General features: G+C 38.7%; 1 protein-coding gene across 1 annotated transcript in view; it reads right to left on the reverse strand.

The window, feature by feature from the left end:
- THSD7A (thrombospondin type 1 domain containing 7A) overlaps positions 1–26,553 on the reverse strand; it is a 283,581-nt gene that overhangs the window by 58,462 nt on the left and 198,566 nt on the right. The window contains exons 11-13 of the mRNA XM_004702825.2: positions 26,050–26,153; positions 11,191–11,385; positions 8,351–8,614 (exon numbers count right to left, since the gene is read on the reverse strand). Coding sequence (XP_004702882.1) covers positions 8,351–8,614; positions 11,191–11,385; positions 26,050–26,153 — 563 coding nt within the window. The remainder of the gene's footprint in view (positions 1–8,350; positions 8,615–11,190; positions 11,386–26,049; positions 26,154–26,553) is intronic.

Consider the following 26,553-nt stretch of genomic DNA (forward strand, 5'->3'; position numbering starts at 1 on the left):
AGTGGAGAGAAAATGTTTTGAGAATGATGAGGGCAATGAATGTACAAATGTGCTTTACACAATTGATGTATGTATGGATTGTGATAAGAGCTGTGTGAGTCCCTAATAAAATGATTTAAAAAAAGTTGTACATGGTACTGGAGAAGGATATTGAAAATACCTTGGACTGCTAAAAAGACAAACAAATCTGTCTTGGAAAAAAACCACAGCCAGAATATACCTTAGGAGCAAGTATGCGACACCTCATCTCACATATTTTAGACGTGTTATCAGGTGAGACCAGTCACTGGAGAAGGACCTTAGGCTTGCTAACCAGGCAACAAAAATTAAAATGTCCTCAGTGACATGGATGGGCACAGTGGCTGGGACCATGGGCTCAAACCTAAGAACAGCTGTGAAGATGGCACAGGACGGGTGGTGTTTTGTTCGGCTGTACTCAGGTCACGGAGTCTGCGGACTAGACAGTACCTAACAGCTCCAGCAGCTGCATACTTGCAAGATGCAGGTGTTTAATGAAATGTCTTTTGATTTATTTCTAAATTTTATGGATTTAAAATGTTTAGTATTAGGATTCTAGTGTAAATTACCCATAAAGCAAACGTTATTTAAGTACCTTTGGAGGCCAGGAAAGGTTTTTACAAATATCAGATGTTGATGGGCACACTCAAATTTCACATAAGCTTTAAACAGTAATTGCTAAAGCAATTCTTGAATATCCAAAGGGTTCTTTGTAGTCCATTCATAAACAATGCAGGCAAGAAAAAGTACTGAAGCGCTTATGCTTTTATAATTACTATTAAAGAGAAATGACTCTTCCACTACAAAGAAATATGACAAACTTTTGAATTACTCAGTTGTGTTTATAACTGAAGGCAAACTGAAATAGTTTAAAGGGTACAATGGGACTGTGGCGGAGTGAAATTCCTTAAGATGGCTCTTCTATCCATTTCTCTTTAGCTCCACCAAATGAATGGATTGGTCTAGGCACATCCGGCACGTGTGAAACTACTAGCGGGGATTGGTCAGTTTTCATTACCACTCCCCATGGGTGTGAGGGGGAGCCAGTTCTGAAGCAGCAGCAGAGAGAAAAAGCCTGGGATCCTCCGAAGAGCAGTGTGGGATCTCTGCTGGAAGTGGCAGAGACGACGGGCAGGGGCAGTAGTACTCAGGCATGGGAACAATGCGACTGCACAAGAGGAGTCCTGAGCTTATGGAACGGGTGAGGGTGAGGGACAGGCATGTTTCCTGGCCAGAGGCAGAAGCCAAGTGACTGAGGACTGGAAAGGGTGTGGCTGCTGACTGAGGAGCAGTGGTGCTGAATGACTGCATCCTTTTGCAGCTTATTGACAACCCCAATAACCCCGACAGGCAAGAGTATTGCCGGGGTCCTGTGTTCCCATTGCAATGGGTGGTGGAACGCAGCATAGAAGCAGAGTGTCACGGGAGGAATGGGTGGTGTCAGGGTCTGTAAAGGATGCCAGAGCTGGGAGGCAAGCGTCTTGGCAATAGGGACGCCACAAGGAGTCGGAGATGGCCTCCCACCCCGCCATCGACTCCAGTGACCTACAAAAGCCTGAGAGCTGTCTAAATGCCAGCACTATGACCACGTGGTAGCATAAGGCCTTGGTAACGTTTGTGCCATTGGATCAGCAGTACTGAGCACATGAAAAAAACGTGCATAGCACTGTAAGCTACCATTATATCGTCCTTACCAATAGAACAAGGAATAAACCTTGTTATTTCTCTCTAGCTAACTGAAAATACTATTTTCTCATATTAATGAGTCATATTTTATATTCTGACAGATAAACTGACTCATATTTTTCTATGATTTTAAGATTTATCTCTTTTTTTTAAATATAAAAATTCTTTAATAAAAAGCTGAAAACTGTGCTGAATTGAATCATAATTGCCCCAGATTGGAAGCAACCAAGGCCCCTTTCAATAAGTGAATGAATAAACAACCTGTGGTACGTCTACACAATAAAATATCTTTCAGTGATTAAAAAAAAAAAAGCCATTAAGCCATGGGAAGACATGGGAGAAGAAGAAAGCATGTGGCTACGTGAAGAAGGGAGTCTGAGAAAGCCACGCTGTATGTAATTCCAACTACCTGACATCCTGAAAACAGAAACGTACAGCGTTTCCTTGGGAAAATTATGACTCCAGTTTTCAAAAGGAAGAAGGCCTAGTGGCACAAAAGGCTAAGTGCATGGTCGCTAACAGGCGGGATGGTGGTTCAAAGCCACCCAGCAGCTTCATCGGAGAAAAATCTGCCAGTCAGTTTCCAAAAGAAGATGACAGGCCAAAAAGCCCAATAGGGAAGTTATACTGTGTCACACAAGATCTCTGTTATAAATGCACTTAACAACAACCGTTTCAAAAGCACAAGTATGAAGTGAGAGTGGATTTTCCTACAGTGCTCATCACCCATTTTCCAGTAAGGACTGAAGGGAGTACAAGGGAGTAATAACAGCTAATGAAGAAACATTGCAAGAATATCAGGATGTTTCTATTTTTGCTACCTTTATTATAAAAGAAGAAAATTATCCCTTTACACCCCGCAGTGAAACTCAGTACTTTCCTCATGGAAATCATTAAACGGTCTATCCTCTTCATAGAAGGCCACAGAGGCTCATTTATTTAAATCATACATAAGAATTCTCCTACGAAAACCCACCCTTACATAGCTCAGACGTTTTTAAGCATCTTCCTTCCATCTTCACATTTGCAAGCAGTTGAAATGTCATGAGAGGTGTGGATGTTCAACCCATAATAGCATCGTATGGTGGGTGCACAGGAAGAGGACTCCCACATCCCTCTCTCCTCAGGCTTCACCTTGTCTAAAGACAGTAATCCTGAAACGTTGAGTGTGCAATACAGCCCTCTAAGGATCTTAGGGAAACGCAGATTCTAACTCAGTATGCCTGAAACGACAACTGGGTTTCTGCATTTCTGACATGTTCCCCTGGATATGAAAGATGCTGGTACGCACATCACATTTTATGTAGTAAGTGTTTAGCTCTCCATTGGCAAGTGATAGCCCAGGTATTTTTTTAAATCATTTTATTGGGGGATTGCACAACTCTTATCACAATCCATCCATCCATCCATTGTGTCAAGCACATTTGTACATTTGTTGCCCTCATCATACTCAAAACATTTGCTTTCTACTTCAGCCCTTAATATCAGCTCCTCATTTTTCCCTCCCTCCCCGCTCCCTCATAAACCCTTGATAATTTATAAATTTTGTCATAACTTACACTGTTCGACATCTCCCTTTGCCCACTTTTTCTGTTGTGTGTCCCCCAGGGAGGAGGTTATATGTAGATCCTTGTAATTGGTTCCCCCTCTCTACCCCACCTTCCACCCACCATCCTGGTATCGCCACTCTCACCACTGGTCCTGAGGGGTTCATCTGTCCTGGATGCCTTGTGTTTCCAATTCCTATCTGTACCAGTGTACATCCTCTGGTCTAGCCAGATTTGTAAGGTAGAATTGGGATCATGATATTGGGGGTGGGGGGTGGAAGCATTTAAGAACTAGAGGAAAGTTGTATGATTCATCTTTGCTACACTGCACCCTGACTGGCTTGTCTCCTCCCTGCGACCCTTCTGTAAGTGGATGTCCAATTGCCTACAGTTGGGCTTTGGGTCCCCAATCTGCACTCCCCCTCATTCACAATGATATTATTTTTGTTCTTTGATGCCTGATACCTGGTTCCTTCGACACCTCGTGATCACACAGACTGGTGTGCTTTTTCCATGTGGGCTTTGCTGCTTCTGAGCTAGATGAGCCCAGGTATTTTTTAATATATAAATAAGCTTGTAAAGTGTTATTGGAATACAACCATATCCATTAGATCACAAGTTATATGGCCGATTTCAAAGCTGAGCAGTTGCAACAAAAATTATTTGGCATTCAAAACCTAAAATATATGCTATCTGGCCATTTAAGAAAATATTTGCTAATATGTCGTTTAATGAAATGGCTGATATTCCTGAATTTCCTCCTGGTCTCCATCCTGGCATCTACAACAATGTTTTGCATGTAGGATTGAGAGGAGCTGTGGATATGAATAACGTGGACTCAGTGAGAATAATCAAGTCAGACCAGCCCCTCTGATTACTGATGTCCACAGACGGGAAAACTCTCCAACTACAATTATGCTGAACTTTAGAATATTTACTGATATTGCATTAGGGCTTAAACTGCTGTGAGAAATACAGCAAAGGCATATTTGCTAAGGATAAATCTTGAGGAGAAGTGTCTGGAAGAAATTACATCACTTACAGAGTTCAAGACTGGAGCCTTTTCACAGGTATTTTTACCCTTTATCCAGTTGGCCCTGAGATGATCAGAGATTGTTTATATTACTTATTTTATCAAGAAAATGTGAATAGAAACAAAGAGAGTTAAATAAATATTCAACACTCTCAAATAAATTTGTGAAACGAATTTCACATTATGTGAGTTGGTTGCCACAATTCCTAAAACAAACTAGAGGTTTAGCTGTTGTTCACATCCACTCACTGCCCTTGAATCAATTCCAACTCATAGAAACCCTACAGGAGAGGGCTGAGCTACTCCCTAGTTTTTGTGACTAAATTTTTATGGGAGCAGGCTGCCTCATCTTTCTCCCTCCCTCAAAGTGGCTTGTGGGTTTGAACCACCGACTTTTCACTTAGCTGCCCGACACTTAGGCCATTATATCACCGCAGCTCCTTATCTCTGTGCAGCAGGTTGAAAGGACAATATAAGAGATTTTCTGGTTTCCAGTCTGCCTCAGATTATTGTGGATGAAATTAATTTTTCTTCTTCTATTTATAAGATAGCGAGACATAAAAAAACAAATAAAGCTTACATGAGAAGCTTTTATTTATTCCAAAGATTTTAGTTATACCCAGTGGTCTCTGATTATTTTTCAAAGATGTGATAGAGAGTAGGGCACTGTAAAAAAAAAAAAGAAGTGTCTTAGCTTAATCTTGAATCAACTACAATTCCAGTGGGACTTAATTGTTCATATGAAAAATAATTCTTTTCAGCCATTCACACATTCATTTAATATAAGTATTTACTGTCATTGTCGTTGACAGGTGGCAAGGAGTTGGCTCCGAACTATAGTGACCCTATACACCTTATTTATTAATCACTTATTATTCTAGATGCTTGGGTTACATCAAGGAATGAAACAGATCATGATTACTACCCTCATCAAAAGACAGTCACGTAGGGAAGATAAAACATAAGCAATAAATGTAATAAAGAAGTAAATGATATGTCCTGTTACACAGTGATGCATGGCCAAGGTTAGTGATAATTTAAGACGTGAAGACATAGTGCTAAACATGTGATTTTAATGATTAAGTTTTACCTTGTAGACTCCTTAAGTAAAATATTTTCACCTTTTTTTGCACACATAAGCTTTATATTTGTAACGTGCTTAATTTTTTTAACTTGCTTTAAGAAAACTGAAGTCAGCCGTGTCTTGTCACCTGATACCCCTTATGCAAAAGAAGCTAATGTTTCAAAAGGCACTCACCCAAGATCCTGTCACCCATCACTTGGCAAACGTTATGCGGCCAGAAAAGACTGCAAATATACTCTGCCCCACTTTGGGGGTTTGAGCTTTGCTAACATTTGTAAACACCAGGGTGTGTGTGAATGGGCCGGGAGTGCAGCACATTGGCAGGCTTGCTTAGCACCTTAGCTTCCACCTTTGAAATGCCTTTTGTCATTAATAAACTTCTTCGTTTTTACTTTAAACAAACTTGTAATCTTTCCTCCGAATGCAGCAGGAAGACACTTCTGTCTGAGGTCACTTTCAAACCTCATTTTCACCGTCCATCTAGAGATCTGATATGTCTGAAAGAAGACAGGTGCTCTAAAGAAGGCAATCTCGATAGTGGCTGAAGTAGAGCAGCGAATCACTACATTCCAAATAACATCAGCATTTAGCAGGACATATAAATATTGCAGCAATTCCTAAAACTATCAGGCAATATAGATTCAGTTTTCTCAGACTTTACCTTGAGTATAAATGTTAAATTCAAACCAACTGCAATCAAGTTGATACTGATTCGTAACACATGACCCATTACTGACACTTGTCAAAGACAAGTCATAGCAGCCCTGCAGAACCCTGTCCCTTTTAATTTCTGGGATTTTACACCTTCACTAGAGCAGACAGCCTCATCTTCTTCCTCCTTCAGAGTGGCTGGTGGGTTTGAATCACCAACCTTGTAATAACCAGCTCCATGCATAACCCACTACCCCATGAGGGCTCATTTTATATTTTAGGCATCAGAAGCTATGACTCTTAAGGAACAGACCATAGCATCTCACTTGGCTGGTGGATTTGAACTGCCAACCTTGTGGTTAGCTAGCAGTTCTACACCTAACCCAAACTACCACCGGAGCTCTGTATGAGTAAATATGTTAGAGAACACAAAAATAGCACAACTGACATCCCACCACATAGTAGATGAAATAAGCCAGGAAGAGTGTGGAAACAGAAATCAGGACCAAACAAGAAGAGTTTCCTTAGGAAACAATCTTTCACATGAAGTTCAGTGCTGCTCTGGATCCATGCTTTCCAGATGTGCGTGTCTCTAGAACACAGCACTGCTTTCCTCAGGCTGGAAATTGGCCATCTTAAGGTAGAAGGCCTATGGCTTTTAGGGCATGTTAATGATTTTTCTACTTCTCTTCTTCTTAAAGGGATCAAACTTTTTTTGAGTGTGAAAGTCACAGGATATGTCAAATGGTTTTTTTTCCCTCCTAAAAATAAACCGGCTGTTGAGTGGCTTACCGAAACTCATATGCATCTAATTAACAGATCAGAGTAAAAGTGAGAATGTATAAAAGTCATTCCGGGAACTCACAGGTGATGTTAAAAACAAATTATTATATATGCATAAAATTTTAAAATGTGAGCAAACACTTTCATGCTCAATTGCAAGAGAAATGCATTTTAAAGTAATGTTCAGTTTTACATTTTCCTGAATGATTATGGTCAAATAACCTCCAAAAAGGAAGGGCATTTACATTTTCCTTGGTATCTAATTTATAACATCTGCGCTATTTTGATGTAGGTACTAAATGACTCAAGCACTCCTACAGATGCTTCTCAAAGTCTACCCACCTGTAAGTGTAAAACGTCTTCTCTTTTATGGTTACTATTCTAAAGGCAAGGAATGCTTTTTAAACTTAACAATGGACATTTATTTTAAAATACTTATAACTAGAGCTACTATTTTATGAAGAGCTTGGGTAAGTTTTTGGAAGCTTCTTTGTCAATAGGGAATTAACAAACTCCCAATAACGTATGTCACCACGATACCCTGATAGTCTGTAAGTGTTGTGCTGGCTGTGGTGGTGTTAGGTGCCAGCTAGCTGGTTGATTGTGACTCATCGCGACCCAGTGGACTCAGAATGAAACACCACGTGCTCCTGAGCCATCCTCACCATTGCTACGTTTGTGCCCTTTGTTGTACCCCAACTACTAGCTGAATGGTCGACAGTTTGAGCCCACACGGAGACTCCTTGGAAGGCAGGCCTGAGGATTAGCTTCTGCAGATGTGTTCCAATAGAAGAAATTATTTCGATGAGACTGGATAGTAACCGACATACACCTATCTCCTACCAATTTAGCTCCTTCTTCAGTTGTCCCCATAAACAAAATGAAAGAACATTGTCTAGTTCCTGAAAAGATGTGAAATCTATGATTCAGACTGACCTCATTTCATTATGAGGGCACCTCTATTATCATGTGACAAAAGGGAAATAATGTTCAATGCTGACCATAGTCAGATGAAAAACTAGAGTTCGGTACACATGGCGATTAAAGATGACCAGTCACTGTTCACGGACGTTCTAAACCCTCAGAGTTGATTCGGACACGCAGCAACCCTGGAGGAAAGGGTAGAAAGGCCACTGGGGTTCCAGAGTTGTGGCTCTTCGCCAGGGGAGAACCTGAAACTACTGATCTAGTGGTTGGATGCCACCCGGGAGACAGAATGATCATCGCACGTGAGTTTTCTCTTCGGTTTAGAATTCAAACTGGGCACAGTTTCCTGAGCATACACATTTATGTTTTTCTTTCATTTTTGTTCTAGCCATTCTGAACTTGATGGAGAATTGATGTAGGCAAATCTGGATAATGAGGGAAGTAGCACCTAATACCGTCTTTGCTTATAAATGATACACAGAGTGCTCGTCCTTGGCATTCGGTTTAGACAAACACCCTGCTTCTGGAGCCCTTCCCTTCCTCTCTACTTTTATACACGTGTCCACTTCACCCATCCGCCAATGACAACAAATATTTCACCCAGAAGGAAATTTGGATTACCATGGCTGTTACATCTGGACGTTTCCACGAGCCTGCCATTCTGATCATAACATGCCATTGCTTGGTAACGGTATCCTTGTCCACATTCCTTGACGTCTCCTTGAACCCTCATTCCCAGGGGCACTTCCGCTTTACCTTCGGGCAAAATGCAGTCGGACCAGTTCCCCACAGGCTGCGCATTATATTTGTCACAAGGACAATACTGAGTCTCAATCAGGGGGTACAGGTGAGAGTTTTTACATTTTTCTTTCTTTTTACTTTTTCCTGTGGGGGGGGGGGGAAAGAAAAGTATCAGACAATTCAAATGGGAAAATAACACTTTCCATTTCAAACATCCTCAAATTTTCTATTTTCCTAAATTTCCTCATTTATTTTTAACTATATGCACTATTAATCTATAAATGAATGCTACACATTTTCTATATATATTTGTGTTGTATTGTGTACTTTGCACAGTGAACATTTCTAATTTTCCAGTTGAAAAATAGCCCTTTTTGCATAAGGCACTAAATGTTGTGCCACATGTTATACTCTTCAGAATAATTAAAATGCTGAAATGATGATCTGACTCCACTGACTGGTGACTTTGAGTAAGTGCATAAACCCCTTCTTTACAACATATGCAAAAAAAGAGAGTCCTCTCTCTCTTTTTTAATTCCAAAGCAAATGGCCGAGCTAAGCAGGATTAGAATAGAAAGAGGAGATTTTGGATTTACTCTACTGAACATGAATTTTCATCTTCCCGCATTTTCCATCTCTCATATTTCTGAAGGGTAATCACTTTTCCATATTATTAATTAAGATAGGAAATATTAGTGAAGTTCAAAATGAAAATATTTAATACTAGAATAAGTATATTTTAAATAATGTGAACGTTAGTATGCTAAATAAGTTCCCTTTTAAAATAAAAATATCTTTTAATATTGTTATACATGAGCTTGAATATAATATAGAATTAATTCTTTTAATCATATTATACCTAACAGTTACAAATATCATATAATGAATACTAATTTTGTATGATTCATTACACATATATTGTAAGAATTAATCTCTAACCTTTTACAGATGCCATATATATGAGGGGTCTTCAGAAAATTCATAGAAATGCATATGATGAAAAAATTCTGTATGGATCTAAACATTTTTGGGTACCATTTTTGGGTACTAGCTTGTTATAGCATGTCTAGACAGGATCTAAAAAGTTTGAGGAACTAAAAAGAGTAAGACATTAGCTTAAAAGAGCTCCTATCACAGCCTATGAACTGTGCATAACAGAAACAAAAATAAACATGGACATTTTGGTGAAGCTTGGGTGGACGATGCATGAAATCATTACAATTTTATGTAAAGTTTATGGGGACAATGCCCCAACGAAATCACAAATTTACAAACGGATAGCTCCTTTTAAGAAGGGACCACACAAAGTGGAAGATAATAATAGCAGCCAATACCAAAGACCTCTCAATTGGTTCCACTCACACAATTCTGACTTAACAATTAAAGGTGAGCAAACTTTCTGGTCAGTGGGTCCCAAATTGTTGCACACGTTGTCGGATACAAACAAGAAAAGTGCTTTCAATGGAAATTTTAAATAAGAAGAATAAAGATTCTGGGGCCCATCTTTGAAATCCGTGCGAGCCTGAAGACAAAGCACAATTAAAACGATGGCTGGCAAGGGTGGCAGTGGTCTAGTTCCACCAAAAGTGGGCCCATTCGGATCCAAGGTCGTGGCAACAGTTTTGTTGGATGACCAGCGTGCTTTGCTTGCTGACGTTCTAAAGACCAAAGAAAAAACGGCATCTGCTTATTCTGATAGTGTTTTGAGAAAGTAAGGTAACACTTGAGCTGAAAAACAACCTGCAGAGTTTCACCATATTTTTTTTCACCACCACAATATTGCTCATTCTTTTCATGAAACAAGAACAATTTTATAAGACTCAAATTAAGCATTAGGCATCCACCTTACAGTACTGAGTAGTTTTGTGTTTTTTTCCTTTCTGATTTCTTTTCATTTCCTAATCTTAAAACTTCTTTAAAGATCGCCCAATTTTCTTTAATCAAAAATGTCTAAAGGCTGCATCGGCACAGTTATTGGTAGGATCCTCAGTTGTTTGGGGATAGACTAAATAGCGGGTACTATTGTTGTTGAGAAATAGAGTTCATATTTTATATTTTTATCTTTTAATTCCATTCTCCCACAAACTTTAGAAGTTCCTTCAGCGTATTCAGCATTCTTCATTATGACAGGTGATTCATTTGACCTCTTTTTAATGTTGAATAGTCTAGCACCTATATATTTACTTATCTCTTTTTTTCCGCCACTAACAGGTTTTTTTTCTCACTCAAATTGACCAGCTTTTAATTCAGTATGTGACCCCTACTGGCTCACCAGTGTCAGTGCATGTTTCATTAAGACTGGCTGCTTTTTAAATGCCGTTTTCAGGTCAGAGCTAATGTTCTATTCCTCATTTTAGGAGAGGAAAGATGAGCTGTGTGTGGACAATAAGAATAAGTTAAGACACTGAGGGGACAGTTTTCCTCTTCGCTTCACATAGTCTCTAGGCAATGCCCTGAAAATATATTTCCACACCAAAAAGGAAGATGCTCTGTACTGAATCAACAGTGAGGTTCACTTCTCTAGGCTGTGCATTATTCCTACTAACATGTAGAAATGCTTGCGTGACTGCTGACTTGCATTAAGATACACATCTGATACAGAGACATGCTAACTCTAAGTACAGCAGTCTTTTCAAATACACGTTCACAGTCTTTTGGTCTTTTTTGCTGTGCTTTGCTACCTTGACAAGTGTTGGCTTTGCAGCCATGCCTATTCTTACCAACAACAGTGCGTTTTCTGGTCCGAACGGCACCGCAGTCTCCATTGCATGGAGAAAACTTGGACCAGCTGGTAAACTGACAGTCATCTTGGCAGGGGATCTGACAGGCCTGGGTTAGGGCTGGCACTGGGCCCGCATGTCGGAGGCATTCAGGAATACCAGCCTGCCCGCCATCTTGTTTTCGACAACTGATAGCTAAAAGAAAAGCATGAAGCTGATTAGAATAAATTCGAAGGTCTGTAATGACAGTTTGGAAACTTCTCAAACCATTGTTTTGCAATAAACAAATGACTCCACATGTAATGTCTTATTTATGGAACAAATAGGGTCAAAGCAAAACAAAAAACTGAACTCACTGCCTTAGTGTCAACGGTAATGCTCTAATAACCAGCAGGTGGCATCATATGGATCCTGTAGGCTCTTTTAAATAACATTGTCTCAGTGGATTTTGTGCACAGCAAAATACATGCACATGTGCAGGCAAATACAACGGACATTCAGTAGTTTCTATTACGGATTTCAATTCGTATCATGTGTCTGACAATCATTTGTATTAAGCAAAAGATATTAAAAAAGGAATTGTGAGACACTAACATCTAATAATGGTATTTATAACACTGACCACTCTAGCTAGGAGAATCTTAGTTGCAAAATTGGGTTGGAAGGTTGAGGTGGGGAGAGGAGGTGTTATGGATTAAATGATGCCCCTCTCTCAGAGAAGTGTCATAGATTCTAACTTCCATTGCTGTGGTAGGGAGCCCTCGCTGTGCACTGGCTAAGCACTCAGCTGCCTTAATATCCTGTTTCCCTGAAAGTCAGACTTTTGCCTCTTGCTTAAATATAAGGCATCCCCCCAAAATAAGACTTCCCCGAAAATAAGGCTTCCCGAAGCTACCATAACTCTGGACTCTGGACCGCAGTGGCGGGCACCGCTGCACAGCTCACTGTTGGCAGCAATGCAGCCAGAGCAGACAGGAAATGTGAAGTCTTTCTTAATAAAACAATAAACAATAAATGTGTACCGTATTCTTCTTCATGGAAAAATAAGACCTAGCGCATCTATGGGAGCAAAATATGAATATAAGACACTGTCTTATGTTTGAGGAAACAGGGTAAATGCCAGCCGTTCAAACCTGCCAGCTGCACCCTGGGTGAAAGAGCAAACAATCTGCTTCCATACAGAGTATAGCCTAGGAAACGCAATGGGGCAGTTCTACACAGTCCTATTGGTCACAATAGGTCATAATGGACCTACTAGAAATGGGTATACTGTACCATGGTTATAATCACATTTAAGAATGGGTTATCTTTATTGTGCTAATGGGGCAAGATTAACGTAGGATATATCTTAAGTAGTGTAGGATATATCTCCTTGGAGATAAAGAAGATTAAACAAGCTACTAAACAGAGATTAGAGAAGAGAGATGTCAAGGTTGAATTCAAATCTTACCTTTCTAAACCATGAGAAAATAAATAGCCATTAATTAAAGTTATCTATTTTCAGGTTGGTTTTTTTTAAAAGACTTTTTTTTCTCTTCAAAATTTAAGTGACATATATTCAGAATGAGGCTTTTTGGACGAAACTTTCAGTGTTTAGATTCAAATGCACAGGATCTCCCTGGGAGAAAGAGGAGGCTGTTTGTTCCCCTAAAGAGATGGTTGCCTTGAGTTAGAATCAACTCAACAACAAGAGAGGAGGTTTAACGAACTTGTTTTGAAATGACATTTGCATGAAAAGTATGTTATTTTTATTAATTACATTGTAAATTCTTTGGGATGGCATTGGAGAGATTAATGGGGGAGGTCAGAGCAGTTTCAGAGTCTCTTACTTCCATCTCAAACTTGAAATTAAAACCAGAGTAGCCATCTTAATCTATCATATCATGTACTTTTACTAAGGTATATGCAGATTTAAAAAATAATTTTAATATTTGTATGTTATTTAAGCCAAGATGCTGTGCAACATTTTAAACCAAGAAATAGGTTTACTACTTAGTGCACAGAGACGTACAAGTCCGTAGGATAACTAGCCTTAAAGTACAAAGAAGGGGAAAGAAAAGGGGAGTCGGGAGGCGGCTGTTAAAAGTGTGTTTTCTCCCACGGGCCCCTTTCCTCACCCGGTTTTATAAATAACTCATTCCCCTGATGAGAAAAGAAATGAAACATTTAGATGTTAGTCTTAAAAATAATTTTCATCAAGCTCGTTTAAAAGGCCTCGTTCACACTGACTTGTGCGGCCTTCCAGGCTTGTGGTGAGGTTGAAACGACTATGGGCCTCTGCCCTGCTGGAATTCGATCATCGTGAATAAACGTTAAATAGCTCGACAGTTTGACTCTAAGAGGCCCTGGGTTAGATATCACTCTCAGGATCTAACAGTAAGGCTTAGCATGTAGATCTCTGGTGTCCCGGCGGGGTAGGCATTGGGGCTACTAACCACAAGGGCTGTGATTCGAACCCACAGTTTCTCCATGGGAGAAAGTTGCAGCTGTCTGCTCCATTAGGGTTCCTTTGAGTCAGCCTGCACTCAATGGCAATGGCTGTGGGTGTGTGGAGGGTAGAGGCTGTGTACACTGTGTATGTGTGTAAAGGACACAATGAGCGTGCGGGTGAAGACTCTATTCTTCTTTGGAGGTAGACAAGCCCACCATTTCAGATGATTTTGATGCAGACCTTTCTATTTTGTGCAAATGTAGGTGAGTATTTACCTATGTCTTAGCTATAGAGGTCTCTACACTTAGAAGGAACAGTTTTGGAAGAGAAACTTCTTTGGGAGAAGCTAAGGGGTGGGTTCAATTTTAAAGAGAATGAAACGTGGTTGAAGAGACAGTGGAGATTATATGAAGGTTGAACGACAGGAAGAAACAAAGCCCCAGAGTCTCACCACATGGGAGACGAGTTCACTAGTATTTAAAACAGTCTGAAATAGTGAATTCCAATTCAATTTCATTACAAACATCTAGATAGTTTTTGAAAAATACCACTGCCCTTGCCAATGCCTACTGCATGGATTAACTGGTGTGGGATAGGGTGCTGGGAAGGTGGCCTTATGGTGTCATTTTAAACCACTCAGTTCCTAAGCAAAGGGTCTCAGTTCAAAATGAGCCACAAAAAGGGAGAAAAGATCTGACAATCCATTTTCATAAACATTACATCCTAGAATATGTTATAGGGGTGTAATGCTCAGTCCTATAGGTTGCTGTGAGTCAGAATTGATCTGCAACATCAGAATCCTGGACTTATCAGCTTTTGAAGGTTTGCTGATGGCTTAAATACTTGGACAGCTTAGATGGGGAACCATATTTTCTACTACTTTTATTATTTCCACCTGCATCAAAAGTATCTAAAATGGTATGAATTTGGAGACACCTGGACCCATCACAGTAGGAGAGTGGAGGGATCTACATGGTTTTACAAGCTCACCAGGTGAGGTGTGTGCACATTTAAGTTTGAGGTCCAGTGGCTTTCATATTTATGCATAGGCAGGCTCTCAATGAAATATGACTAAAATTGGAAATTGTCTGGCGCCCGGTTCCTCTGGCACAGTGCCAATATTTTTGGAACCTGGCTGAGCTTTTGACTTTGCACTGAGAGCTCTAACCTTGGAGTGGAAGGGAAAGGCTTCAGGGATCAAAAGCGAGAGGATTCGAAAGTTGTCCATGAAGTGTGGAAGTGGGGTGATGCCAGAGAACCTCTCTGGATACAATATACAAATGAATACCTTTTGTAGTTGGGAAACAGTATCGACTCCTTATATCCTTAAATAAACTTCAGTAGTCTCATGGAAAAACGTATCCCTAGAAAGCCCAGAAAAGAATGATTGAGGAAGATATTTGACTTTATAGTCATCAGGACATGTAAGAATCTCAAAAGTGATTAATTTGGAAAAGAAGAGATTAATCATATTTGACCTCAAGTTGTGAAGAGGGTCACATTGCCTAAAGAGAAAACAAAAATTGCAAAAGAAATTTGGGGTTTTTGGAAATGAGTCTTCTTTTACCTACTCATCCAATTTGGCTCTCTGAAACTGAGGCTTGAATGTAAATCTTTCAAGAAACTAAATGAAATTGCCTGAGGTTCTCCAATCTTACAAATTCTATTTCAGAATTGCTCCAGCTATCATCACATTAAATGACACCAATAAAAGTGAAATCAAATGAAACCACCACCAACACAATTACAGAGACTCATTTATTTTGTGAAGATCTATACTCTTCCCATAAATCAGAAACCCTTTTCCCCCGATAGCCTTGCAGTTTGTAAAATCTTACGCACTTTTTCAACTAGTTGGAAAGAGAAAAAAGTGTAACAATTCCTTATCTGTTCACCAAACCCCACTCAGCACTCGATTATGCTTATCTGAAATGTTAGACAGTGTGCTTTAGAATGAATTACTCATACCATCTAATCCAAATAAGTAGCAACAGTGCCTTTTGTCCAATGTATTGAAAATTTATCACAAATCTCAAGTTGTTTGTGTTCTGATCTAGAGGAAACACAACAATTCAAACACAGCAGTGCAATCTGAAGTGAACTTCCTGCTATTAAGATGAGGAGAATATAAAGGTTTGGAAAGGAAATCATCTGATTTCTCAAGTAATGAATCTTAAAATTAATTTGAAGACAATGAAAGCAGGGTGGGCTTAACTATTAAAAAGGCACACCGTACAAAGCATGCTTTACTAGCGCTCTAGAGAGCTACCCCTACACAGACAACTGTGGCTGTTTATAAAACGGGAATAAATCTTGTGCATGATTATGTAAGTTCACCTTTGACCTGAGGCCCTGTTAGGAAAACCAGACCACATCCATGGCCGTTGAATCAATTTGTGACACGTTACAGAGTAGAAGTGAGCTAGCTCCACAAGGTTCATGCTGGCCTAGGAGCAGTTCTCTGTTACCTGGCCCCCGCTGCCTCCCTTCCCCTCCCTAAGCCAATACATTCATTGGCCTTAACTGATTCCAACTTACAGCAACGTTCTAGAACAGAGTAGAATTGCCCCAAAGGATTTCTAAGGCTTTAAAGAATACAGAAACACTGCCACATCTTCTCCCAAGAGGCTGGTAAGTTCAAACTACTCATCTTTTGGTTAGCAGCAGAGCACCTAAGCACTATGTCACAAAGCCTCCTTCTAAGTAAGTGAGGAAATAAGTAAGTAAATTCACCGCCATGGAGTCCCTGCTGACTCAGCAACTCTACAGCACTGGGTAGACCTGCCCCTGTGAGTTTCTGAGACTGTAACCGTTTACGGTAGTCAGAGGCCCTGTCTTTCTCCCTAAATGGTATTACATACACTGAGTGAGATAGTCAAATATAGGAATACTTATTTTAAAGTAAGATTCCATATTTAACTTGATTTTATTGAATTTAATAAAATTTATTTTATTAAATTGATTGTATTTTATTGGATTTAAATGGGGCAAGGCAACTTTTATTGAAGTGGCAAATGACAAGATGCTCCCAGCAGATGGTAGTCTGGGAGATAGCCATGCAACTGACACATGGGTTACACATGAATAAAAGTAACCAAGCTTAGTAAATGATACCGGGTACATCTTATAAAGTAAATAAGAATGTCAGTTTTCAAACAAATGACGGGTGCTAGAATTATTATTGGGTTAAAAGAGACTTAAATACACCAGCAAAATGCAATGTGTTGACTTTTGTTTGAGGCCCTGATTTGAACAAACAGTAAATAGATATTTTTAAGGCAGTGGGAGAAAATTACCTATGGTCTCAATATTAAAGAATTAGTGTTAGTTTTCACTAGTGTGATGTTATTTATAGGTGATATGTATCATATCTGGGAGTTTCTTTAAAATGTTTCTGCAAGAATCTTTTCAAAAGCATTGAAGAGTGATAGATAACCAAATTGGAAACACATTAAAAACTGCTGAGGTGTTTTTATGAGTGCACTACTGGTACTCACTGTAGTGGTGTAGTCTCTATTTGGGCTACTTATAATTTCCCCAAATTAAGGAAAAGCAGATTAATGTCATGTTACTGGAATCAATTCCAGAATTTTTGACATTAATTGAGAGTTGTGTTTTAAAGAGGAGAGTAATAAAGGTTTGAGTAACGATAGGAACTAAATATCATTCATTTGAGCTGGACGGAAACACAAATACTGTAAAAATCGAAGTCGACTGAAGCAAACGTAAAAGAATTCAGAATATAAACTCTCATCTTAATTTTAAAAAGGGATGAAACTGCCTTTGTATTCGGCTTATACCCAAAAGGGGAGGGTTTTGGCCATGTAGGCTACTCTTTAGCATATAAGGCCATGTTGTCAGCTTGTGTGAATAATCAACATGAAATACATCATTAGTTTCAGACTGTGGGCACAGTTTATTACATAAAACACAGAATAAGATCAATGCCATAGGCAGAGCAAGCTGTTGGATTATAGATAACAATGAATTCAAAGAGTACTGGGATGCTATTTAGTAAATAAAGCAACATTAACCTGACTTATTCTACTACTACAATATTTGAGCAACATAGATACAGCATATGTTCAGCTGATTGAGTTATGGGACAAGTGTATTTTCCTTTAGTTTTATGGATACAGTCCGTAATGAAAATGAATCATGGGGAAATGAAAAAAAGAATAGGCATAACATGCATGGGAGTTAGTTACCAAGAGACCTAACTGAACTTAGAAAGAACACCAAGCCTATAAATAATGCAAGAGAGCCCCAGTTGTTTACCATGTAGTGTAATGAACCTGGTGGTTCTCTGTGTAGAATGGATTTTCACTGACAAGTTTGTCAAATTCTGCTTCCTAATTGAAATTTGTTCATGTAACCCTGACAGAATGGAATGAAATGCATTTTTCTTTTTTATTGATCCTAAATAGTTACTAATGATCCCAAATCTCACTGATGCTCATGATATACGCGAAAGGCCTAGTATCCTCATGAGGAAATAATGATCCGCTCTCAGCGGAGTAGCTCAAGCTGAGGTCAGCTGGATGCCGGTTTGGGACTTGGAAAGGGAAACCTCACTGCATCACAGCAAATGGAACATCCGGGAGCCATCACAGACACAGGACAGGCTCAAGCTGCGTTGTGATCATTTTCTACAAAGAGATAAAGAAAGGCTAATGATCATTATGTGTGTATGTCTGGACTCTTGGAAAAAAAGAAGGCAAACTAAAATTCTAAACTGAGGAGGATGACAATAGGCATACGAATCAGGGGAAAACACTTAGAAATCATTGTGAAAATTTTAATAATGGTTTATGTAAATGAAAGGTTCAAACATATTGGGTGATAAGGAGAAGATTTGAGAACTCATTCCTCCCTAAAATTTCCTCAGAGCAGCTCCTTTTTTCTTTTTCTGCCTAGTTTTTTTCCGCTTCCATTCTTTTTACTTTTTCTACCCCAGTTATCTTATTTGGAGTCTAACCTCAAAGGTATAATCTTTTAAAATTAAAAACGAGTGGGCTAGTGTTCTGAACAAAAGGATGATTCAAAAGGCATCAAAATAAATTGAATGCACTTGATTTACACATATTTTCTCACAAAAAATAACAGCATGATATGGAATTAAGTATATCTCACATTCTGTAAATCACATGAATTTGTTTTTGGTAGAGAGAAAATGATAATTTTCCCCTTTTTCTATTTTAATACAGAGAACCTCCTTTATTGAGCCCCAGTGGTGTAGTGGGTTAAGTGCTAGGCTGCTAAGCTCAATGACAGTGGTTTGTACCCCTCAGCAGCCATTCTGAGGGACAAAAACGAGGCAGTCAGTTCCGGTCAAGGTTGACAGGGCAGTCAACCCATGGAGGAGGTTTACTCTGTGCTGGAGGTTGGCTATGAGTTGGAATAGGCTTGGTCATCATTCTGACTTTCACATGAGAAGACGTGATGTACAGGTCAACCTTATAACGGGATCCCCTCTGCAGGCCGAAGTGTGGAGCGTGTGGGAGACTAAGATGGGCAAGTCTGATCTTGAGGCTTTTAACCCCAGAGCCATCGGCTTCATCAAGGATAAATTTGTCAGTGGATGGCATGGAAGTCAGCCAGGAGAGTAAGCAAAGAAAATTCATAAAGTCTCTACATCGAACCCATGTCAATTTTACATTATACTCTTGGTATGAATGTGTCGCAAATAGATAAACACTGGAATAATAAATAAACCTTTTAATTAGCAGTAATTAATTTTTTTCTATGACTGCCTTAAGAGTGGACTTTAGGTCGGGGTACTATGGCTAGAGTTCAATGATACAGTTACCAACTAGTCAATGTGTTAAACTTCTAACTACCAATTGAACTGTAGAAATGAGAACAGAGAAAGGACAGTTCAGGTTCCAGTTCTATTAAAAGTTCATAAAAAAAGTTCATAAATATGTGACTTGTCTGTTCACCTACAGAATAATTATTCAGAGAGACTTAAATCTATATGAGGGTCAGTCAAAAGGCATTGTTGCAAAATCATAGACACATTAAACGAAGCTGTATAAAAAGAAGCAGCATGCGGACATAATTTATCTTTTCATTGAGTGTTGTAGGAGAAGCAGCAATTTCAAAGGCCGCCTTACACTTTCATGTGGAACTGCAGTTGCGTAATCTTGTAATTCCTTATTCACAATCTCCTACTTATTTTTGGTCCTTATACTATTAGATAACATTTCCTTGAACACACTATTGTCAATACTGAAGATCTTAGTACAATACTGCAATGCTTCTAATTTCTGTTGAAAAAAATCTTTTCCTCATGGTATTCAAGATCCTTCAAAGTGTGACCCGGGTCTTCAATTAATTCCAAGGACCAAGACTCTTTGACCAACACATGTACTTACATCTTGGTTTTCTGCTTGGGTCATCTTATTTTTCAAATACCATTTCCCAACCGGGTTTCACTTCTCTTACCTGCAAATATGACAATCTTTCTGAAACTTGAATTATGAAACCTGAACTATATACCTAGTATATATCCTTTCAGAAGAAATAAACAAAAACTATCAAACCATTGGTTATATATTTCCATTTTCCCTCTAGGCTGAGCCCAGTAACATGCAACATAGAGCATATATTATATAAGTATTTATTCTATCAATGTGTAGAGTGTATTGCGTGATATCCAGGAATTTTACATTCTATTTGAGGGAATGGTGTTACCCTGTTTTCACAGTTTGCTGAGAGCTTAAAATGAACAAGCACACCATACTGTATACTTGGAAAGGAATTTTATTTGAAGACACTGATCTTTCAAGATTCAAATGAAGTTTTAAAAATTTACTTTACAATATAATTTAAGGTGTTTACAGAAAACACCCATTGACTTCAAGAAAATATGCTATAGAGTAGCTAACTGAATTTTGATAAGAGTGAGTAAAAATATCTAGTGATTCTGGAAATAATTAAAACAAACATTTCACCCTATTTTCTTCTTTATGAATTTAAAGGAGTCATATATAAAGACATATTCATATACATTTTTTGAGTATTAGGAGCATACCAAATTTCTCTCCAAGCACTTTGTCTTGTAAAGTGATATCAAAGCATTTGCATATAGCTTTGCAATATATAGAATGCAAAATTCTTCATGGCTGTATTTTCTTCCCTTCCTATATTCATTACTGCTGTGCTAGTCTAACCCAACTCTGGAGAGTGGTGACTTTCATTAATTTGTAAAACTATTGTGGGTCAATGCTGAGATTGTAAACAGTTATAATTAATTACTTGCTAAAGGGGTCTTTGAAACACAATTTCTTCCCAAACCCCTAAAACATAAATCACTACAGAGAGTTCTCCTCTTAATAGTACCAGCATAAATACTAAAGATGAATGTCTGCCTATAATGCCCATTTTATCATTATTTTATTTCATCTTTAATCCCTTTTAATTTCTATTGTTGCTTCTATAGCTATTTGAGTCAAAATTTTATTTGTAAATTCCCCCAAAGAATATGAAGTCGATTATTAAGGCAAATATTTTGCTACTATTAGCAGTGTTTAAAGAACACTACTCTCATAATTCTAAAATAGCTCCTTTTATACTGGACGGAATTTGGAAACTTCTTCCTAAATGATCAGATAAACTCTAGAAATTTTCTGATTCTCCTGGGTAATGATCCTTCAGAATAATTAGAAATTACAACTCTTTCACTTAGTCTACGCCTTTAGTTCACACAGTGACTGACACACCTTTTCTCTTAAAAGATTTGGTAGTATTTTTTTAGCTTTGTGGGCTATGTGGTCTCTGTTGCAACTACTTTCCTTTGCCTGGCAACAGGAAAGCAGTCACAGGCTACACCAAAATGAATGAGCATGGCGTGTCCCAGTAGAATTTTAATTACAAGGAGAGGTCTCAGACTGGAATTGACCCACAGACCACAGTCCACCAATTCCTGCTTTAGACAAATGGTCTGGTAAAAGCAGTACAGTAAGCATTCCTTTCTTTAGAATTATGGAATAGTACACTTAGCTGTCTTATAGTATAATTCATACAGTTTCATTTCAAAGACCAATCAGGTGATGGTAACTTATAGATAATTGCATTTTTATGAACTTCTTTAGGCCAAAATGCATATTTAAAGAGTCTACAAAAGCAAACAGGTTAGAAAAAATGCATTCTTGGTAAAATGTAATAGCCATTTTTTTTCTATTTGCAATATATCTCTGAGATGTTACTTTATTCGATGGTTTAATCAAATTTACATATGTAGCACCATACTATCATTACAGTTACATTTCTGACTTTCCCAAATACATACTGGGATATTTATTCTGGGCTACCTTGCCATCACCTCAAAGGCAAAATATACAAAGCACATGCTTCCAAATTTCACTTTCCTATCAGGTCCGATAACTTTAAACAATATTACAACTCATTTGATCAACTTTATAACTATTCTCCCAACAATAAGAGCTGAATATATGGAAGCTAAAGAATCATATCATAGTATTTGACTTCACCTTTATTGATCCTTCTTTTGCATGTCACTAATCATAAAATGTTCCCCTGTCATATGTCCAAAGTACCTTTATTTTTTTAACTATTTCCACTACAGAGGTTCCAGAATGTGCCCCTTACTGCAACCTCACACTGCTATCTCTATCTGCTGGCTGGCACCCAGGCTCACCTGCCTCACCTTTCCAAATCAGTGTGTATATCCTGACAGATAAAGCACTGCTTTCATCAAGCCACTGCTCCTATCAGATATAAAACGAGGTCTGAAATGCCAGTGCAGGCATTTTCACTCCTCCACAAACATCACCCTGGACTCCAGCTCACATCTTCAGAGTGTTAATCAGCTACTGTTCTATGAACACATTGAATGTTTTATTTTAGTTTTATCTCAAATGCTTGAAGCTTGGCGGTGTAGTGGCTTATGAGCTTGGCGACTAATTGAAAGGTCTGCAGTTTGAACCTACCAACCACTCTATGGAAGAACGTTGTAGTAGTATTCCTCCTTAAAGACTTGTTATTGTCAGTTACTGTCAGGTCAATTCCAACTCAGGTTTGCCTCCTGTACAATAGAACAAACTCCTATCTAATCCCGTGGCCTCTTCAGAATTGTTCTTGTGTTTCAGGCTAGAAAGCTCATAGCCTGGACGCCCTCTCGGCAGGTCTACTCTGTACAGTGCGAAGGCTCCACGTCCCAGCTGACTCAATGGCGGTGGATGGGTTGGGCTCCAATGCTGCTCTTACAGCCTTGGACTTATTCTGTATTTTTCTTCACCTTTGCTTTCTCTAGTATTATAACACAAATCAAGCTCCATCTCATCCTTCAAGTCTTTCATAAACAAATGTTTAGCTTTTAATGACTGATTTTGCAATTGATCAGTTTCAGTCGATAACTCTTACTTGAATGATGTTAACGGTGAGCTCATTTCCCTAAGGACTTAAACATTCCTTGGTTTGAAGCACTTCATCCTTCCCTGACGCTCATGGTTCTTTTCACAGTCTTCTGAACGAATGAGTGATTGGGATTAGGAAGTCAGATAAATTAGGGTGTGCAGGCTGGAACTGCCTTACCGTACTTGCTGATTGATGCTATTCCCTAACACACAATGATTGTAATCACTAAAAAACAGTACAAGTTTGTATCTTTGAGTTTATGGCCAGATGAAGACAAAGACGAAAATGGTACATTTTTGGCATGGCAACCATACAGAGTTTTAACACTTTTATGGGCATCAAAGAGATAAATTATGACTTATTTCCATTAGAAAAAGATATTTTTACACCCTGAATTTTCCCCATTTTGTAGAAATATAGGATCTAAGGCAGAAATAAGTTAACAAAGAAAAAGGGTTAACAAGGATCATTTTGAGTATATGCATTCAGAAATTACTTGTGAAATTTAACATTCTATTCTGAGGTACCTTCAAAATGGATAGGATTGCAAGATGGAATAGGCAGTTTGAGGAGTATGTCAAAATTAAAAAGCAGTGCTTAAGAACTGGTCGACTAAGAGGAACCAATAAGGGAATCTGAGGCTGGAACAAAAAGAGAGGTGTAAGAACGTAGCCTCGAGGATGCTGAAGATCCTTTGCACAAAGGAGAGTGCGCCAGTGTTAGGTACAACCAGGTGGTCACAGCGAACCAGGATTGAGCACAGGCTTGTGGATGAGGCAACGAGAAAGTTGCCAGTGACCACCTAACGAATGATTTTAGGGCCAGGGCGGTGTAAGCAGTGAACGTACTGGATGGGAAGTGGACAGCCTGGAAATTCAAGTTCACCTACAATCACTTTGGATGAAAGACCTGGCAAATGACTTTAGACAAATCGGTCACCGAAAACCACATGGAGCACAGTCTGTTCTGATGCACGTGGGGCCATCATGAGTGACCATTAACTTGGTGGCCACTGGGTTTTATGTGTCAAGAAATAAAAGGACCTTGTTAACATTGTGGCTTTTATGCTGCATATGACAATGTGAACATTCACTGAAGCCATGCTATTTCAAGACAGGTAAAGAAGTGAACACTGACAAGGACCCAACATGGTCCAAGCCCGCTCGGAAGATCTTTCTGCTCTCAGGTTCAGCAAGAGAAATTCATCAAGCAAGGTTGTAGAGCTTGCAAGTAACAGAACTGGGAACTGAAGTTGTTTTCCTACTTTTATTAATTCTGCTACATCTCAAATTTCCTCCGATGGTAGTATATAAAAATTTACCTAATTCCCTAATTTCATTTCACTTTCTGGGAATTTCTTGTGCATAGATTATAATACCAAAACCCATTGCCACAGAGTCAATTCCAACTCACAGCGATCTTACAGGAATGTCTGGTAGAACTGTCTCATAGGGCTGCCTAGGTTTCTTCTTCTTCTTTTTTTTCCCACTGAGCCACTTTATTGGGAGTTATTACAGATATCGTATCATTCCATAGTCTATTCACATCAAGCAGTATTGCACAGTTGCTACCACAATCCGTTTCAAAACCTTCTTCCCTTCTTGGATGCCTTGACATCAGCAGACAGCCCATCTTTCTCCTACAAAGCAGTTGGTGGGTTCAAAACCCCTGGTTTGTCCACCCAGAACGGAATGCTTTAACCATACAGTCACCAGGACTGCTTCCAAATGTAAACACTACAATAATCTTAAAAGATCATGTGGTTCAATACTCTGTTTTTTAAAAAACAGTTTTAATTTAAATAATCTAAAAAATAAGTGAAGGGGTGAGCAAATTGTTACCATTCTTACTACAAGTTATATATAGGACCCAGATTGTTTACCAGGAAGCTGGCATGACTAGGATGTCTTTTATAACTCATAAAATTTCTCATTGACTGACTTGATATGCTCAGAATTATTTTAGATTTTCTATAGCTAAGTTCCTATAATTGTAAAGATAGACTTTTTCCCTCAAAGATCATTGTGGAGGAGGTATGATAAAATGTGGACATATTAAATGAAATTCCAAAAAAATCATAGTTTAAGTTTTGTTTTAAATGGTGACTTTTAATATGAAAGTCAAAAATACAAGATTTTTACAAGACAGAATCAATTTTTCCCCTCAAACTAAAAAAGACTTATATTGCAAAGAAAATATATTCCAGATCACATCAACAAAACTGAAATTCTACTCTTTTGGTTCAAACTTTGTTTCATCATCAAACTTGTACATAAGTATAGATGAGGGAACAAACATGTTTTTATGAATTAGAGCAACCAGTTCCAAGTTCAGTTACTTATTAAACATCATTGAAAATATACAGCAGATACTATGTATTAAAAGCCAATATGAGCAAAACAGTAAATGCACTCTATAAAGACTGAATTTGTTTCACATATGAATAACACATGTTAATTAATTTAGGCATTCTTTAAATATTCTATCTAGCAAATAATTACAGTAAGTTTGAAACATTTTTACTACTAGTTCTTCCAGATTCCATGCGCTCTAGCAATACAGACAGATTGCAGATCATGTGTTTTTGAATAAAGAACTCTATTGAAAAATCAGTATTGAATATGAACAGAGTTGTGCATATCCAAGCAATTTCAGGGAACTTGTGGGAGGGTGAACACCCTTACAGTACCATGCCTGTGGCCACACAGATAATAAATCCCAACAAGGCAGTAAGAATGGTACATGTTAGGGATTATAATGGCCCCAAACATAAGAAACAGTGAACTAGAGTGTTTTGTCTATATCAAAGACTTTGTCTGAGGAAGAATTCAACCAGAGGAGTTATGAGCTAACAGCAAAGAATAAAAGACAGGATTTAAAAAGAAAAACGTCTGAATTTTATTATTGTGATTATGTTATCGAATCAGTGGTAACCAACTCATACCTGCTCTGTTCTGTTTGCAAAGCATAGAGTAAATGTGAAACTCCTCAAGCAAACGATGTTGAAGGGACAGAAAACCAATCAACTGTGGAATGGGGCCCCTCACCTCTGGCCTGTCGACCAGGACCACAGCCTTCCTGGACCCCCGGGCTTCCCTGTTGCACACTCCAGGGGACCGACTGGCACCTGCGCCATTTGTGAGTCTTCCACCTACAAGGAAAAAACAGTCCAGCGGACAGGAGGCAAAATGCCAGGCAAATCACGGGCATAACATGGCATGCAAACATGAATTTAAGACCCCAACAGGAAGTTATTTAGCAATGCTCAGTCCCACCTACATTTATGCTAGATCTTCATCAAGGTATTACAAATAGCAGCATTAAAGGTAAAAGGACTCTGGGACAAGGAGGACGAGAGCAGGTCATGGTCAAGTTTTACACACAAGGACTCCACGGATAGCATTTGACCCTTTTGATGACTAGAAATGCCAAGAGTTCTAACAGATAGCTTTAGCAGTGATACGTTCACTCGGATAAGATGTATTTATTTTGTCCTCATGTCGTCAAGAGCCCGATTACAACGCAGTACCCCTTTCGTTAATATTGAAGAA

This window comes from Echinops telfairi, unplaced genomic scaffold, assembly GCF_000313985.2.
Source record: "Echinops telfairi isolate 266 unplaced genomic scaffold, ASM31398v2 ScPeMD7_23;HRSCAF=83, whole genome shotgun sequence".
In the NCBI taxonomy this organism is placed as follows: Eukaryota; Metazoa; Chordata; class Mammalia; order Afrosoricida; family Tenrecidae; genus Echinops; species Echinops telfairi.